At 44.0% G+C, this 19,962-nt stretch overlaps 2 protein-coding genes across 2 annotated transcripts; one reads left to right on the plus strand and one right to left on the minus strand.

The window, feature by feature from the left end:
* Positions 1-608: 608 nt before the first annotated feature.
* Positions 609-1,283, minus strand: LOC308304579 (charged multivesicular body protein 5-like; the record flags this gene model as incomplete). The annotated part of the gene is made up of 1 exon (XM_080749207.1): positions 609-1,283. One exon carries the CDS (start codon positions 1,281-1,283, stop codon positions 609-611), a length of 675 nt encoding a protein of 224 aa, XP_080605333.1.
* A 5,025-nt stretch (positions 1,284-6,308) lies between these two features.
* On the plus strand, positions 6,309-12,691 carry LOC308304580 (protein ABHD15; the record flags this gene model as incomplete). Its single annotated transcript, XM_080749208.1, has 4 exons — positions 6,309-7,062; positions 8,502-8,708; positions 9,900-10,129; positions 11,944-12,691. The coding sequence occupies exons 1-4, from the start codon at positions 6,490-6,492 to the stop codon at positions 12,689-12,691; spliced, it is 1,758 nt and encodes a 585-aa protein (XP_080605334.1). The 5' UTR covers positions 6,309-6,489.
* Between the last annotated feature and the right edge of the window lie 7,271 nt (positions 12,692-19,962).

Here is a 19,962-nt window from a genome sequence, read left to right on the forward strand (position 1 = left end):
AAAGCCACGTATTGGAGCGGTTAGAAAAATAACATGGCAGACATTTCAACTGCTCTCTGAGACTAACAGTGCAACAGCGTCGCTCATCAATCTTTGTAGGTAAGTCTAAGAAAGGCAAAGTGTTACACTTGGTTACCTGGCAAATTATATTGACTACTGTGGCTCAACCCTTGTTTTTTCTTTCACTGAGAAGTAAGCTTTCAATGCAAATATTGGACATGGTCATATTGAATGGAGTAGTGGCTGGCTCGTGGCTCCTGGAAAATTGCATAATAGCGACCTGGGTCCCCATATCGGGGAATTCGATATGGGGCCAATGGTGTAAATCTCATCACATGAAATTCAACCTCTGGTCTGGTCATCAAAGCTAACACATTCAGTAAAAAAATAACAGGTTTAGGATTCCTCACTATAGTGAAACATGCATACAAACCACATGCTCATTCTGAAAGGTGCACCTCCTTTTCTGCTCTCTATACAATCCACCACAAAATGAAATGCAGATAATTTACATACCGCCTCCTATAGGGTCTGAAACAGTGTGAACACATCATATACCACAAGATCATAACCAACAGAGACCACCACTTGTGGTTGCCACATGGCCGTCACTCGGTTGCAGGAATCCGGGGCAGGCCAAACTCATCCACCAGAGCGCCGTCCTTGTCGGTGGTCGCGTCCCTGGGCAGGCCCTCTGGGATGGAGGGCGACGAAGAGGCCACGTCCAGGTAGGAGCTGTCGTCATCCAGCAGCAGCTCATCGCCCAAAGTGGCAAGCTCCTCTTCCAGGTCGTCTTCGTCTATGTCAGGCGTGCCATAGCTTCTGCCCATTGTCTCCTGCAGCAGGTTAGCGTCTTCCATCATGCCCTCCAGCTGGTCCTGAAGGTCCTCGATCTGGTCGACGTCTAGTTTCCTGTATGCTTGCTTCATTTCCCTGTAGCCCGTTTTCATGGCGTCGGCGGTGGTTTTGGTGTCCTTGAGAGTCTGGATGGTGTAGTTTGTCTGTTCCATGTTAAATGACTGCTGCATGAGGTTGTCTTTCTGGCCCTCGTACATTCTCTTCTGCTTCAGAACTCGCAGTGCCTTCTGCTTCACGATGTTTTTCGAAGGCCCATCTTTCATTGCTTTCAGCTGATTCTTGTACTTCACCAGTTCAGCATCCAGTCTGGAGATTTTCTTGCCAATGGACTCGGCTCGAGAGTCCACATTTCCTATGCACTCTGTGAGGGTGGGTGGTGTATTCTTGGGTTTTGTGGTCGAGGCTCGGCCAAACAAACGATTCATTTTTTATGAAAGTGCTGTGGGTACAGAAAGCCAAATAATGTAGATCTTTATCTGTCTCTAAACACCTAGTATTACATTCAGAAACAAATTCAGACAGATGTCAGCAGAGCCACATGGTTTACACTTTGTGCTCATGCCTTTTCATGAGACATTCTGCTTATTATACCCTTGGTTCACTGATGCATGTCATATAGCCACTTAGCCAATCACAATGTCACGTTGGAACTGGTTGACATCAACTCTGCAGATGCTCTGTGCCCTATGGCACAGAAGGGACAGCCATCTAGAACAGCGTTTATCTGTATGTATGTCCCCCGAGATTTTGCCCAAATATGGACATCCGCATATCATATCATCTATAAATGTGTGGAATTTGTGTGAGCGTGTGTGTGTGTGTGCGCGTGTGCGTGTGTGTGTGTGTGTGTGTGTGTGTGTGTGTGTGTGTCTGACCGATCCACTTCAGACTTGGTGTGTGTATTGCAATAGCCCGGTGAACTCTGTTGGAATGGTGGTTGTTGTCCAGAACCGCAAATTAGAACTATATGCCCATATATAGGTATACATAACATATCCCGGTTGTCCGGACCGATATGCCCATATATGGCATCTTCATTCAGCACTGCTCACTTCACCCTGGTGTGATTTTTCCTGATAACAGAGGACCTGAGGGAATGGTGTGCAGAGGGGGAAGTCAGTACACACACACACACACACACACACACACACACACACACACACACACACACACACACACACACACACACACACACATAGGCACGCACCTCTCAGTCTCCAGGTGCTCACCCGTCCAGGTACCGCTATACACTACTTATAATTTTCAATTATGTGAAGGTTTGTCCAGATTTGTAATAGCCAGCTTTTTTCTTTCTCTGTGCATGATGTAAAGAAATAAACACGGACCAGACAAAGCAAATGGCATCTTGCATTAATTTTAGAAGATGTAGGGGAACCACTCTTAAGGCCCATTCCCACTGGGCCAGATAACAGATAAAAAAAATCTCTTTCTCCAGATATTTTTCCATTCAAAGTGGATGGTAGATACAGATAAAAAAAATATCCACCACAGATATTTGCCACAGATACTTTTATCTGTGGCAAATATTTTTTGTATCTGTATCTACCATTCACTTTGAATGGAAAAATATCTGGAGAAAGAGATTTTTTTTATCTGTTATCTGGCCCAGTGGGAATGGGCCATTAAGGCCAATGTGAGGCTCTGTTAATCATTAACAGAGCCTCACATTAACAGTCACTGGGGGCGTTCACACCAGGGTTATTTGGTCCGCTTAAAAGGGACCATGGTCCTCTTTCTCCTTTGGTCCGCTGGTGTGAACATGCAAAGGGACCATGGTCCCTTTGTTTGGTCCGGACCATGGTCCTCTTGAAAAGGCAGGACTCGGTCCCCTTCCAAACGGACCATGGTCCGGTCCTCTGCTGGTGTGAACGGAGCCGGACTTTATAGAGGACCAAACTTATGTCTGATCAGCCTACTACATTCTGCATTGTGTGTTGTTCATTGAAAAACAATATGGAAAAAATAATAAACGACTACTCGTGAAGCAATTGTAACTTCGGCTACAAGAGACTACACTCATCAATCTTTGTTAACTGCAGTTGTGAAGCTGGATTAATAATTAGTTCTACTAAAAGCATGAATTTCTTACGGGAATCATTATTGATATGACCCGACCGCTGATATGTCTTCATGACCTGCAGTAGGCTACACGTTAATAATTGTATCATCTCCTCTCCCTGTGAGCAAGCGCTGCGGTGTCTTGTTAGTTACATGGAAACTGGTGACCCATCGTGTGCGGTGACTCCAGGGGTCGCTCTCCGAACACGGTGATCATTGTTTGTTTTGACACAAATACAGTCACAAATAAAAGTAAGGTCACCATCTTGTGTATAACACAGGAGGAGGAGGCGGCGCGGCGGGCGCGCTGCGCGCACAACCTCCATCCAAACGACCACAACACAAAATAAAGTCAAACTTGGCTTTTCTTTCGAGGCATTAGGATTTTCGCTCTCTTTTCGCTCTCTCGCTGTTCCCTGAGGACGGGCGTGCACGAGTCAAACTCTTCACGTTGTTGCTGGGACGGCAGTATGTCCATGTCATCGGGTGCGGTGCGGTGCACAAAAATAACGGATTTAAAAGCTTACAACACTGTCCGAGTGTCTGATGCACGGCTGTTATGTTTCATGGCTAAATGAGGAGAGATGTGGGTTAGCATCCCGTTACATTAATATGTTCTTTTTAAGCATGCGCCACCGCATATAAAGTTATGGCTCATACGCATATAGATTCAACATGTGGGATTATACATTATTTTATTGTTTTTATTTAGGTTATTTATTCATTTAGCTTCACATTTCCAACCTGATAAGGATAGGAAATATCAATGATATTTCCTATCCTATATCATTACGGACCCGTTGCTTCACTTGCTTGTAAAGAAAGAAAGAGACAGACAGAGAGAGATTTGATGTGGAAACGGGGATGCTTATATTATGTTCTCGCGTTCTTGCGCTATTTATTGTTAAATGAATCAAGGAGAAGGCTTTATACAGGCTATGTTTTGAGAGAGAGAGAGAGAGAGATAGAGAGAGAAAGAGAGAGAGATTCCTCCACCCATCCATCGCTAATTACTGCCTGAAATGCGGGTTTCGCTTCTTTTAAAAAAAGAGATAGGAAGCGGCTGTGATTAATAACACAAAATTTATTGGAATAGGCAGTGAAGTAATTTTCCATAGGAATAGCCTATTCTGTCAATAGATCAACAGCCGCCTGAATGACCACGTGTCAGTTGTTTACATATTTGGTTCTTTTAACAAAAGTCCTGTGTGAACGCTAACCGGACCAAATTCAAAATGCAACAATGTAAACATTTGGTCCCTGATCCGGACCTTTTAAGCGGACTTTGGGTGAGAACGTGCCCCCACGGGTGCCAACATTGGCACTGGGGAGGGTGACCACTGGCACACTGGCAGAAGTCTGCCTACTTTTCAGCAAATTACATCCTGCACATAATTTTACATTCATTAAAATTCTGAACTTTGACTTGGGGAGGGAATCTGGGTATGGCAAGCCGTTAACGGCTTGCCATAATCTGGGAGATAGGTGAATTATTGCTCTGAGTCTAATGATCGTTATAACAATGTCCTGACAATCAAAATGTGTCTGAATTATTTGATGGGGTGTCATTGCTGAGAATGACATGGCACACTGACGTCACTGTCGGGCATAAACCTCGTATTTCCAAGTTTCAAATGTATACTTTTTTTTTTCGCAAAGCAAAGCCCTGCTTCATCATATAAGGCCACTGCACAAAAGTAGTGAAAACAGCAGATCTACAAGCACACAACGACATACAAGGTTTCCACCCGACAATGACGAAATATAACTCATGTAATTGGCCTATTGGCTTGTCACTTGTCATGATCTGAAATGGCAAATCTTTGAGTAGCAGCAGCTGTAGAGAGAGATCTCTCTCTACAGCGCGCAATGAGGGCCTCTCCAACTCTTTTTCCCGGGCTGAATCAGGGGCCCAGCACGTCCCTGTGTCTAGGTCTTGTATTTCTATGTACTGTGTTCATGTTCTATAGTTGTCATGGTTCTATGTTGTGACTACCCAGCTGTATCTCATGTGTAATCAGTCATCATGTGTATATTAGTCTTGTTCCCCAGTCAGTCCTTGTCGAGTCATTGTTTGGTGTTACTGCATTAGTTAGTTTGTATTTGTGATTTCTGTTCTGTTCAGTGTTCACCTATTGTTTATTAAAACACCCAACCATGGGTTTTTGATGCACAACCTGCTTGGCTGTCCTGCTTTTGGGTCCTCGCTACACCAGCACGTGACACAATCAACGTGTAAATTGTGCATAATGGAAAATCCCTTCCCAGTCTCCTTACTTGAACATATCATGTTTGCAGGACAAACCGTTTAGGGCCTTTTTCTGACCCCAGGGATCTCAAACATTGAGAGGTGAATATCGCTGGAATTCTGCTCTGCCCAGAATAGAAAATAACACCCCTCCAGCAATGTCGAAGAGGCAAAAAATTAAAAACAAACAGGCATGATAATTTGCCTGAGTTTCAGGAGAGGATATTCATTCACACAAATAAAACAATGACATACTATAAAACTGTGTGTAAACTGTGTATAGTCACGGTCACAGGTCTACTATAACTGTGTAATTAACATCCACACACTGGAGTACGATATGGATGTTTACATGTGTTTTTCTTTGTGTGCCAAGGCAAAGTGGACACATGTAATTTTCATTATTATCTGTTGACCAAGGGCCCGGTTAAGAAAAACCTCTCAACGGACATTGATGAACTAGAAAAAAGAGGGAGCTAGCTGCTATCTTCCTCAATTCAATCCTTTCAACAACCTCAATTCTTCGGTTATCGGCATGTCAGAGGACATTAACTCTATCAGAATATAAGACTGATTTGAGCACACGTCCGAATCATGTAGAATCTATTAGAACAAACGCAACTACTCTACCAAAAACGTAGTAAGCTTCATTTACGGGAGTCTATCCCAGGTGGAATATAATTGATCCTTTTGGGTATTCAATCCATTCAAGATGAAATAATTAAATTGATTGGAAAGGAATGAAAATACCCTTAGTTTGATGACAGCCCTCCAAGTATCACTTTATGGTTTGAAAATGTTTTAAGGTTAATGCCCTTGTGAGAATAATTTATTATTTTGTTGTATGACTTTCTTATTTCTTATTGTATTGTCATTAAGTGATTGTGCGGTCATGCTGGTGTTTTGTGTTTCTTTGTATTTAATACAAATGATTCAAACAGAAATATGGCAGGTATAGGACAAGCCACAATGGAGAATGTGTTTCTGTTTCCTTTAATTGGAGATACTGTGTGTTGCCTTCTATTTGCTCACTTTCTGTTTTTGCTGGAGCTGGTGGCAAATGATTTATGAAGGGAGGAGAAAGGGCAGGGGGAGGCAAAGCAAACGGAGAGGAGAGTTTGAACTGTATGGATTCATAGACTGACATTTAAATAAATCCAGACAATACAGAAGGTTATGCTTATTATTGGACTTGGAGGAAGAAGATGATTGGGAATATTGGATGGAAATTCAAGACTTGTACCCTCCTTAGAGTGACAAGTTAGGACTTAAAAGAAATACACTGGGGTACAGTAGCACCAGTTATGTCAGTCTCGGCATGTGAATGTCTGTTGTGCCTCCTTCCATCGTTGCTTCTCCTGCTGCTCTCGCTGGGCCTCCGCTGGCCCAGGGCAGAGCTTTGGCTCAGGCTGGCCGCGAGGGCTGCCGCCTGGAGGCTCTGGAGCGGTATCTGCTGGGCTCTGGAACTCCCACTAAACGTAACAGCAGAGAGAGCCTGGGACGAGGAGAGCGGCCCAGACTATGTGGTGGGGACATGTACAGGCGACCGCTCCGGCCCTGAACAGAGCACGCCTCAACACTGGCCCCGCGGCGTCGCGTGCAAGCCCACCGCTCTGGCCCAACACCTGTTCCAGCACTGCGGCGCTCTGGCCCTGCCGAGGCTGGCCGCCTGGCCCAGGGGCGACCCCCACGTCCAGACGCTTCGCGGGCTGCTGTGGGGGAGCGGCGGTGGCGGCGGGGAGCGGAGTGGAGTGCAGTTCAGCCGCGACCACCTCCTGATGAGAGACGGGGGGACGGTGGCGTTGGACTGGGCCGTGGAGGCCAGGCGGGGCGAGGGGGAGGCCAAGAGAGAGAGGGAGCATCAGCTGGGGGCAAAGGTGAGTGGTGTCAAGTAACCAAGAACATTTACTCAAGTTCTGTAGGCTACTTAAAGGCCCGCTGATACGCCCCGAAATCATAATAGTATGATACAGTAGGTCACATGGACTCTCTGAAAACAGTCTGAAATAGTCTGAAGCTCATGTCACAATGTAATCTGCCCCTCGCCCCCCAACAACAGCTGACCAATACAATAAGTAGTCTAAGTACAGTCAATTAATTTGATTGGCTTATGATTGCGCATTCCCACAATGACATCATAAAAATATTAACTCATATCTTAAGATGACATTTTAAAGTTAAGTATTTTTTTTTTTAAAGATATATATATATTTTTTTATGCCTTTATTGACAGACAGTAGATCGTCAGGAAATGGGGGGAGAGATGGGGAGACACGCAGCAAACCTGGGTCATGCCTGGGAATCGAATCAGTGACCTGCTGCAGGCTACATAAAGCCTATATATATGCGCTTGGACCAGTAGGCCATGGGGGGCGCTACTTAAAGTGATCCCTGGCTAATACGACAAATATGCCTTAATACATTATAATTGTCCTTTATAACTACAATGTAAAATTAAAAACACCTTAAATATTTTATTTCTTCTAGAAATAGCGAATCTTTCACTCAATAGGGGAAATGCCCGTTGCAAGTTGATGATGTCATAAATGTCATGTGTGATCTATCCCTATGGAATTTATGGCATGCATGTGCAAATAAAAACAAAGTTATACTTCCTATGGTTAATATGAGCATCAAATCAATATTTCAAATGTGTTTTTGCACATGCATGCCATAAATTCCATAAGGATAGATCACACATGACATTTATGACATCATCAACTTGCGACAGGCATTTCCCCTATTGAGTGAAAGATTAGCTATTTCTAGAAGAAATAAAATATTTAAGGTGTTTTTAATTTTACATTGTAGTTATAGAGGACAATTATAATGTATTAAGTTAAGCATATTTGTCGTATTAGCCAGGGATCACTTTAAGTACAATTTTGAGGTGCTTTTGCTTTACTGGAGTATTTCCTATTTTCAATAGTTTTACTTCTACTCCATTACATCTCAAACATTATACTTCTACTCCACTAAAATGATTTGAAAACTTGAGTTACTTTGCAGATTTTGATTATTATTATAAAACATACATTACCCACTTCAGCCCTATACATTACGGCCATTTGAAAATAGACGATTTGCTGTTTTCAAAGGATTTTCATCCATGTAGTATATTGAAAACTTGTGAAACGGGACGATGAGTGCTTTTACTTTTGTTCTTCAAGTATATTTTGATACCAATACCTTTGCACTTTTACTCAAGTCAATTTTGAATTCCGGACTTTTCCTTGTAACACATACTTTCACCAGTACTCACTTTTGTACTCACAAGTATAACATGTGAGTACTTATTTCCCACCACTGTACAAAGGCGCTGGGCTGCTTCACCTCCACCCCTCCTGTGCTCGTCCTCGTCCCTCACTTCTGGGGAGGCCTGACCCCCCACCTGACAGAGCTCTGCCAGCTGGCCCTGGCACAGGGCTTCTACGCCGTGGTGGTTCACCCGCGCGGCACGGCCGGCTGCCCGCTCACCACCCCGCGGCTGACCGAGTTTGGAGACCCGTCCGACCTTGAGCAGGTACAGAGGTTTGACTGTGAGCTTTTATACTGGATCTACTGTATGTACATACTATTATATCACACTTGAAATAAAAGCTAATTCACTGACAGCTTTAAGCACTTTAAACCCTAGTAACGTCCAATATCAGATCTACAAGTTCACAAAGCATGCGGTGCTTTGTGAACTTGTAGATGAACACATAGATACACACGTAGGCCTACACGTTGTGATCGTAAATGGGTTATTTTCGTCAAAGAGATTTGGTGTGGAAGGTTAAAGTAACGTCAGTAAGCAAGTCTGTTGGACACCCAACAGTGGTGGAAAAAGTACTACTTAACTAACAGTATCAATACTGCAAGTATATTGGTATCAAAATGTACTTAAAGTACCAAAAGTATAAAGTACATACAGAATGTCCCATTTCACAACTTTTCAAATGTATGAAATGTATAAAAATCGCAACTTGTGTGATGGTATCAGACCATATCACACACGACTCAGTGTATCTCTTTTTTCCCTCACGTGTATATCTCCTTGTATGGGCCGTTCTGTCCGTGACGTCAGTTATCTCCATATATGGAGTTCCGTGCTCATATGGACACATACGTACCTACCTACACACAAAGCCAGACGTAGGAGCGGTTAGCAGCAGCACTGCTCAAAAATCTTTTGGAAATAGCAGATCTACAAGCTTGAGCTTCCTAGCCTTAGATTAAGACGCAAGTCTTGCTAACATTTGCATACTCCACTTTTAAAGACTTCAGTTCGGCTCTGTCTAAAGTACATAATATCATTCAGAGATTCGTGGGGCGGGTAACGTTATTATTTCGGCTGTTTGGTGCTGCCAAGATTTTGTGACTCCCCGAAACGATCCGAAATAAATTTGTCTCTAAAAGTGGAGTATGCATCGGCCCTAAAGGTCTGTCCATACTCTCTCTGAAACTGAACTTTTCGTCTGAAAGGTCCGGTTCAACTTCAAAATGACGTCACTCGGAACTTCTTAAAACCATTACCCCGAATTAGAGTTCGGTTTTGGAGAGCGTATGGACTGGCCTTGACTCACCTTAGGTGATAATAAGTGTCAACTTCAAGTAAAAATGCGTCATAACTCATAATGGTACTTAAGTACAGAACTTACGAAATGTAAGCTACTTATTTACTTTTCAGTTTTCACCATTGCAAACACCACATTCTTGAATCCCCTTCCAGGCAGTGGCTTACGTGCGTAACTGTCACCCGTCCTCGGTGCTCGTGGCGGTGAGTGAGGGTTCTGGCTCGGGGGTCCTGCTGTCCTACCTGGGGGAGTGTGGCTCCAGCTCCCGCCTGATGGCGGCGGCGGCCATCTCTCCGGTTCTGCAGGGCCAGCTGTGGTTCCAGACGCCCATGCCTCCCATCTATCGCTGGGGGGCGCTCTTCCACAGGAAACTGCAGTTCAGCAGGTGAGGTGAAGGGGGGAGTTTGATGATTACTATGGGTGGACTGGAGGAGATGGTGATGATGGAAGTTGGGTGAGGTCACAGAGGGGGGACATCTGCCGCCGGTCATACTAGAGTGATTTGTCCAGGGGGTGATTTTGGGCATATGGTCTACATGTGGGCTGTATTTTGATTGTCTTAAGCACCAGCTCTTGTGCCTTAGGCCTGTCCATAAGTTCCGACTTTCCGACGTGCAGTTTTCCGAACCGACGTGCAGTTTTCCGAACTCTAATTCGGGGTAATGCTTTTCAGAAGTTCCGAGTGACGTCATTTTGTAGCTGAACCGGACCTTTCAGACGAAAAGTTCGGTGGTCAAAGACAGTATAGACAGGTTAAGGTATACTCTAAGAGCTGATACTTAAAACAATCAAAATAGAGCCCTGAGGCTCATAAGCCCACCACAGGATCTACATTTCGTAAGAGTATGGAGACCACCTCCAACCACTGCAGCTGTGTTAGTTATATTGTATTAACACTCTCCAGCATGCAGATTAGAATACTTAAAATTAATTAAAATATACATTTTTTTTTAATTAAGATAAATTCCAGTCTAGTCCAGGGATGCATCATGAACCCAAACTATGTGCAGACACTAGCCTACATATCTCATAGCCTGTGGCAAAATCAGTCAGACACCTTCATAAAAAAGAAGGGTCATTACACTTCCCAGAAAATTGAGTACCGTATTTTCCGGACTATAAGGCGCACCGGACTATAAGGCGCACTGTCAATGAATGGTCTATTTTCGAACTGTTTTCATATATAAGGCGCACCGGACTATAAGGCGCACATAATAGATGCTACCGTTGCGTTATGCATCCAACAGATGGAGCTGTGCTAAAGGGAATTTCAATGTCAATGAATGATCCATATATAAGGTGCACTGGACTATAAGGCGCACTGTAGTTTTTTGAGAAAATTAAAGGCTTTTAAGTGCGCCTTATAGTCCGGAAAATACGGTAGTAGTAGTGGTCACCAGGCTGACCAAAACAGACGATTAACATTTGGGTGAGAAGGTCAAAGTCAAAGGTCAGGGGCAAAATCGAGAACAAAATAATGGTCAGAAATATGTGGAAATTGGAGGGAACGACCAGTTCAAAGATTTGCACACATTTTCACGACTTTTCAAAAATAGCACATCTACAAGCTCGCAGCACGGCACTCGGTGCCGCGATGTGAGTTTGTATATCTGCTATTTTTCAATATCTAAAGTATAAAATAATTAAAGATGGGGTGCCATGATTTTTCCCCCTATAAAACATGATTATCTACTATTATGATTATACTAGGAGGAAGATTTTTTTCCAAAAAAGTGTACAGAAAGAGTTAAAATTATGTTTTTATGTGGCCACACCCACCAGTTCATTGGCATGCGTGGTTGTCATGGTGGGTGGTGACCCAGCTGAAGTTAGCCACACCCACGTATGTTGGGTGAATGGTAATTAGGGGAGGGGTTGATTCTGTGATAATAAGTTTCTGTGTTTTTGTGTTTTTGGACCGGCATGTTTGACCCCACAAGGTGGCAGCCTACAGCTAAAACCCAAATAGAAAGGCAATACATAATTGCTCATATCAACCACACCAGGGGGTCTAATGAAGTACTGTCAAGTGTCAACCTCCTAGTCTAGGAGGTTGACAGTACTTCATTAGAGTCTAGGAGTCCTAGACACATGAAAGCTAGAAAAAGTACAAAACTATGGCACCGCCTCTTTAAGGCCCCTCCACCTTGTGCCCTAGTAACTCAGTCCCCCTTGTGACGCCCCTGCCCGTCCTCTCAGGTATGCGACCTCCTTCAGTGCAGCCGTGGACGTGGGTCGTCTCCTCCGTTCCTCCTCCCTCAGAGGCTACGAGGAGGCTCTGTTCTGCTCCGCCTCCCGGCCTCTGCAGGCGGCGCCACCCGCTCCCCCGACGACAACAACAAGCTCACCCGGCTCTGCGGGAAGGAAACCCGGGGCCACCCCTGCACCGAGAGGAGTCGCGAGGGGGCCCTCGGAGGTCTGGGCCCTGGGGGAGAGGGCCTACCCGGCCCAGGACTGGGACGGCTACTGGGAGAGGAACGAGCCCCTGAGAGACGCCGACGAGGTGGCGGTCCCCGTGCTCTGCGTGCGCAGCCGCGACGACCCGCTCCTGCCCCCCGCCTCCACCGTGCCTCTCCAGCTGTTCCACAGCAGCCCTTACTTCATGCTGGTGACGACGGACACGGGGGGGCACTGCGGCTTCGCGCTAGAAGAGGCGGAGGAGGAGGGAGGGACAGAGAAAGCCTCGCGCAACTGGAGTCACGCCGCCGTGCTGGAGTATTTCAGGCTGGTGGCCGACTTCCTGAAGGAGGAGAGAAGGGGCTTGAGGTGGGACGGGGCGGCGGTGGGGCGAGAGGGGCACGGGGGACAGCCTGGGAGGAGTAGGCCGGGCACCACGCTGCCGCCCCCTCGCAGGAGGAGAGGCGCCGTGGTGCGGAGGACCAGGCCACAGACCCAGCACCTCTCTGAGGGAGAGGAGTTCACGTGGAGGCGGTGCTACACGCGCTGAGCGAGGAGAGAGACGGGATGGGGATTCTTGGGGAGTAAGTGTGGGTTCTCTTCAATTATACAACAGGTAGTTCGGACAAAACAATCTGATTGGTTGAAATGGCTCTCTACCCGTGCAATTAATGAGCACTACTGCATCATCAAACAAAGATTTCAGCTGTGCTGGTTGAGACGGAGCTGAAGCGCGCGCCCCCTCCCCACACTATGCTAGCAGTTTTCACGTGAAGTTCAGAGACATTGTAGCTAAATGAGACATTAAAAATGTATTACAGTGAAATGAAGTTGACGTGTTTTTTTTAAAGAGGTGGTGCCATGATTTTTCCCCCCTCTAAAACATGATTATCAGGTATTATGATTATACTAGGAGGAAGATTTTTTCCAAAAAAGTATACAGAAAGAGTGTGGAAAGAATGTGGCCACACCCCCAGTTCAGTATGCATGGATGTCATGGTGGGTGGTGACCCAGCTGAAGTTAGCCACACCCCACAGTGTTGGGTGAGGGGAGGAGTTGATTCTGTGATGTAATCGTATCTGTGTTTTTTAACTGACACTTTTGAACACAAGGTGGCAGCCTCCAAGAGAAAACAAACAAATACCAAGAGAATACATAATTGCTCATAAAAACCACACCAGGGGGTCTAATGAAGTACTGTCAACCTCCTAGACACACGAAAAACAGAAAAAGTACAAAACTATGGCACCACCTCTTTAAGGGCAGCTGTTGTAAAATCGCAATATTACACCCGAGGGTCTACCTTATCACGGTTATTTGCACTTCAGCTCCCTCTGCCTACAGAACTCGCCTTTCGGCTCGTTCCTGCAGTAAGGCTGGCGTTACAAATGACCGTGATAATGCACACCCTCTTGTGTAATATGGCTTAAATAATTATGCTTCCTCCTCTCTTCCGAATGGCCCTTTTCAATAAGTCACTTCTCATCAACAGTGTTGAGTTAACATATTACTAAAGATGATTTTGATCCTTTTTCTGTTTTTCATTTGTCCAAGGACATTACCTTTGGGCTCTAAGAAGGTTTGTATTAGTGCTTTTGAGTTGTTCTTTTGTATTTTAGCCTTCAAAATGTCAAACAGCAATGAACTATGGAGTTGGTACAACTGAAGTTCGGGAGGTGTGGCCAAGCAGAGGACAATCAACCACCTCTAACCAGCCACCGGTAACTCCACCCATGCCACCCAGTGCCACTGCCAACCACTCACCCATCTCCTATCAAGATGACAACTCCTCCTCTACCAACCACGGTGTTATATAAACTTGAAAAAATGGTGGCGTGCATAGTTTCCAGTAACCCACCCTCCCTCTTCTTTTCTACCGTTTCCAGGTGGGGTCTCTCTACCTACTTCAGCTCTGACATGTGCTTTTGACCCTTAAGCCAAAGTATCTGGGTCTGCGCCCCCCCCCCGGAACCTCCCTCCTCATTCACATCCCTTCCTTTCCAAGATAGCGCCGTCCATGGCAGCTGTGGTGACTACGTGTTGCGTTCTGTTTGAATGCAAAAATGTAGTATGCCAAAGCAAATTCCTATGTGTATTACACAATGGTTAATAAAGAAATCTGAATCTGAATCCTAACCACACCTGCCATCCTCCGTCCAGTGCTCCTGACCATCTAAGCTGCACACTACAAGCTTGAGTGTGGTGATGACCTGGCTTAGATGATCATGTCCGCACCTCAAATGTCACTTCCGTGCCCATGGCCATCTAAGCCACACACTATGTAACGCTTGGGATTCAAACCCGGGTCTCCCGCGCGAAAGTCCAATATCTTAACCATTGGCCCAAAGGGATATCCCTATGGGCCAAGGGAGATACTAGACTTTTGATGCCATCAGACTGAGGCAGTCAGTCACTCCGCTACACTCACCCGCCTTTTGACCTCCTCCCATGGGGAAACCCGATCCGGGTCATGGCACAAATGTAACACCCGGGATTCGAACCCGGGTCTCCGTGCCACGCACTCAGAACGTCATTTCATGCCCTTGGCCATCTAAACCGTCCACACCATGCTTGCATGGTGCGTGACCTTAGATGACCACTCTGGCACCCCAAATGTCATCCATACCCCGATGACCAAGCCGGCACCTATGTCATTCATGCCCCGATGACCGTGCCATCTTCCCCATGCCGATCGGGCGTCATAGCCATCTAAGCCGCACACAGCACGTTTGCGTGTTGTGATTACCTTAGATGACTATTTCGCACTCAGCATCTTGGCCGTTTATGCTTCTTTTGGTATCAAACTCCCCAAATTCACCAGAACACAGGACACATCTACTAGGCCTATGTTAAAAAGAATCACACCAGTGTGAACCGAGCGGTGGTATCGGTATCCATTAATTTCAAGTGTGTGTGTGTGTGTGTGTGTGTGTGTGTGTGCGCGCGCGTGTGTGTGTGCGTGTGTGCGTGCGTGAATGGAAATTTAGTCTAAATATTTTCCAGTGGTCACAAGGCATGATCACTTAAAATGTCTTTCTGTAAAACTTTAGCTGGACAGAGTTCTTTCAAACATAACCCGGCCTACACCTTCACTTATCAGGAAACAGGGGGAGGGACAGTGTGTGTGTGTGGTCCTCCGTGTACCTCAATGGTCCTCAACAGGTATCTCCTGGTGCTTTTGAGTTGTTCTCTTGTATTTTAGCCTTGAAAAGATCAACATACTCCCGTAATGAACTGCAGGTGGAGTGGGATTTGAACATGGAACCTCTTAGCTGAGAGTCTGATCATTAGACCATCTCTCCCTGATTTCTGGTGCTTTTGAGTAATTCTTTTCTATTTTAACCTTGAAAAGGTCCAAGTAATAGAGAAGCAACCAGTAAGAGGCCTGGGATTTGATCACAGAACCTCTGTACTGAGTCTGATCTTTAGACCACTACACCATCTCCCACCTCAAAAAAGTTCAGGTGCTTTTCAATAATTCTTTAACCATGAAAAGTACAACACAGCAATGTAGGAGGACTGAGATTTGTACATGGAACCTCAGCAATGTAGTATCTACGATCATTCATCTATATCATGTAGTAACAACAATCATCTATAATATATATTCTATATCAGGGGTCTTCAACGTTTTCAGGCCGAGGACCCCTTAGTTGAGAGAGAGATGAAGCAGGGACCACCACAACCTGTTCATAGATTTCTTCGTTTCATTGTTTGACAGCACAATCATCAGGGTGTTTTGGATTCATGTCAATGTGTGTTTTCAGATATTTAACCACTTGAACCGTCAATACTTAATAAACTTGAACTTTCACTCTGTACTTAGTCTGCTCTTCTTCCCCTCTACACCAAACCTTGCAGCTTGCAGATCGGCTATTTTTGGCTAAAGTTCTCCGAATATGGACGCTAGGGTTCAAGTGGTTAATATAAAAAAGGAGAAAACAAAGTTTCTATCACATTTGGAGGACCCCCTGTTGTGACTCTGAGGACCCCCTGTTGAAGACCCCTGTTCTATATCATGTATCTACATCATGTAGCCTAGTTGTGTGTGTGTGTGTGTGTGTGTGTGTGTGTGTGTGTGTGTGTATATATATATATATATATATATATATATATATATATATATATATATATATATATATATATGATATATATATCATATAATGCATCTGTATAACATAGATTTAGTATCTACTATATTCATCTATATCATGATAATATAGATATCATGTATCACTCATCTATAATATAGAAAATCTCAAAATGAGTAACAGTGTAACCACTTGAACCAGCCTTTAGATCCGTTATTTTCTAAACATTTTGAAATATATTGGAAAAATTGTGAATATGAATCTCAAGTCTGTGGCCAAATACACATCAATTTGGGGGTCCCTGACTGGTCTCATTTACACTAAAACACACAAAAGAAAGGACCAGCAAATTACTAAAATTACTTTATTACAGTTGATTCTTTATCCAGTAGCCCTCTTCCAACAAAAAATAGTAATTACAAACATAATATTACATTTAACCCCTAGACGTTTGTTTCTGAATTTCTTTTATACATTTAAATCACTCTTATATTCTGTAATGAATAGCTTTTCTCTTTATGTAATCGGTCTTGACATTCAGTTTGTTTTTCTTTTTTTTGTTGTTTTGCACAATCTATACAGTTTTCTCTCTTTTTTTTTAATACATGTTAATAATACAAGGTCTCTGGAACTGGAGAGTAGAATCCAACAGTAAAGATCCACCAATGAACAGGAAGAAAGGAATACTGACTGACAGACTGTACAGAGACATAGAACTCACTGCCCAGCCAAAGACAGTGAAAGCCCCTTGTTGGGGATTTATATGGCTAATCACAGTAGACTCGTTGCCTCATTCGCCCTCCATCGTACGACGGCGTCACGCGTAGGAATGGGACGATACGCAATATTATCGTGATAAAAAAAACACTCACGATAATCGTATCGTGGAGATTTAAATTTATTGTGATATCGATCAAGGTGATTCACCTTTATTTTGCAGAGTTTCATATCCGGTACCACTTAAACCCTCTATAATTGGTAAAAGGTGCTTATAATAATACATACTTTTTTTTCACTCTATAAAATGTCTTCGCCCAAAAATAGCTGATCTACAAGCTCACAACGATCTGCTATTTTTTGGCAAATGTTCCACCCCAGGTTAAAGGATTTTGATTATCGCGATAATATCGTAAATCGCGATTTCTTGTGTCACAATAATCATGACATGAAATTTTCATATCATCCCATCCCTAGTCACGCGCACAATGTCCTTGCCGCCAGGACTGTAACCTTATATCTCCATATTCCTTTTCATGTTTTCAATACAATTTTAGATTTCTTTCATATCTGTGGGTATTTTACCAACGAAAAGTACGTATTACATTGGATCAATGGTTTTGGACAGCAGATGCACAAGCTCACAATGTGTCACGGGTGCGACGCGTCTCGTGAGCTTTTATATCGTTCTCTGTCGGGTGCACATCGACAAGCTCAAAACGCGCCGCATTTCAAGCTTGTAGATCTGCCATTTCGGATGCTTTTGTGTGACGCTGTAGTACGATCAGGTAGGGAATTAATTTATGAAAAAAAAAGAAAAAAGAACGTTAACATTTAGAGATCGGTTTCTACCCGACAGCAACGATATCGAGCCATTTTCGGCGAGAGACACGGCCGTACGACAGAGTACAAATCAGGCTTTATTATTCTCCTCTGGACAACTACGTGTGCAATGGAAGGTTAACGTACACCAGCTCCATCCCCAAGGCATAAAGCTAGACTCTCCTAAGACTTGGAGGGAAGCCATGATGACACCAGATGTCTCTCTCTCTCTCTCTCACTCATCTGGCCCCGTCTACACAGTAACATACTGAGTGTTCATTTCACAGAGGGTACAAATGGAACCAAATGGGAGTTACAAATGGTCCATTTGGTTCCATTTGTACACTCGCAGAGTTACAAATAAACACTGAGGATTTGACTGTGTACATGCGTCGTTAAAATGACTATTTCCGCCATTTAAAAAGAAAAAAAGGAAATAAAACACCCTGGCGTTAAAACAAAACAATATAAAAATAAATGATTGGGAGCAATGACATCCTGGTTGAAGAGTTCAAAGTTGGGACTTTTTAGTGTGTGTGTGTGTGTGTGTGGAGGGCAGGGGGCAGACAACAGATACTGTGAGAATGCAGCAGTTATAACAGGAGAGTGTAAATCTTTGTCAAAGAAAAGTCCAAACTACTTCAGAGGTCCCCAACAGACCCTGTGAGTAACTCACTCTAGAACCAGATGCTGGCTACATTTTCACCGTCCGGTTTTTGCAGCGGTTTTGAAAATTACTCTTTGCCATCAAGGACAATTTATGTTCCTGTCAATGTCTTTGTTCGTGAGCGTCGTCGGGCAGTCTAAAGTTGTCAGCATACTTCATAAGAAGAACTTCTCTTTCAGCTTAATAGAACCGTTCCAAGGTATTTGCAGCCAAAATTGTTTTATCCTTGATGTGGTTCCCGGCCTTTGGGAGCCGAACGTTAGACCCTGCCCGCTGTATACACTGCTAAAAAACGGTGATTTGAAAACCTGGTTTGTGATAAAAGAAAAACTAATTCAAGGACACCTTGGAATTTCTGTGTGATCACACACAATGATCGTAATGGGGGTGCGTGCACCTGTGCAGTGAGGTTTGGCTAGTTCGGAAACCTTGAAGAACTTCCGAAAAACATACTTTGGCAAGGCAATGGGTTTGCTAGTTTTTGCCACAATTATGTCACTTTGTTAAATCTCGCCGAACGTCGTTTCCACAAGTGTAGTAAGCCGAGCCTTTAACTGATTCATTAAACACCCATCGTTTTAAGATAACTTTGGCCTCATCAATCACGAAACCAAATGTTATTTCCTGAAGATTTGACCCATTATACGATCCTCTACGACTGGGAGATTTACCATTTTTAATATAACAATCGCTCGAAAACTTTACAGTGAAAACGCAGCCCCGGTAAATGTCAATGTCTTTTGTGTTGTTCCTTTTCCAAGCGCCGCTATAAACCATGTCATCGTGTCACACACATCAATTAATTCACTCTCTCTCTGATTTGTCAACTTATTACACTTCCATATTTTTTTCCTCAAAATCCTAAATGTACAATATAAACACAGATCCCTGTACATTCCACCTTTTGAAAATCATTAACATATAATCTCCACAGTCTATATACCCATCTGCCTTTTATATCTCTGTTTTATATGGTAGCCTTTCTTATAAAAAAAAAAAAAAAAAAAAAGAGACATATATATATATATATATTTATTTATATATATTTTTTATTCTTTTCTTTCACCTGGCTGAAGTGTTCTTCCCAAGAGGGAAGGTAGGCAGGAGAGAGGGGGTGGTTGGATCAGGAGGACCAGGCCGTATTCGGGGGGAGTGCGGGGGGGGGATGGGGTGAGACATAGAGTGGGCCGTCAGACACGGGGGGAGGCTGCAGAGGCATGTGCAGGGGAGTCGCAGCATCACCGGCTCCCCAGTCCGTCCATCCAAACGACGGGACAATTCACCAATGACAAACCACTGTGTTGTACCATGTGTTGAAACTTAACCCATTTAGGCCTAGGATTATTGACTGCTTTAACTATTGAAAAATAGCAGATATACAAGCTCACAGCGCGGCACCGAGTGAGCTTGTAGATCTGCTATTTTTGAAAAATCGTGATTTTTTTTTTGCAAGTCTTTGAATATATCTATTTAAATGCGATTTTTTTTTTTACTCAAATATTTGCTTCTGGGTGGTCCCAGGA

The sequence above is a fragment of the Nannobrachium achirus genome, assembly GCF_963921795.1.
Source record: "Nannobrachium achirus genome assembly, chromosome: 19".
In the NCBI taxonomy this organism is placed as follows: Eukaryota; Metazoa; Chordata; class Actinopteri; order Myctophiformes; family Myctophidae; genus Nannobrachium; species Nannobrachium achirus.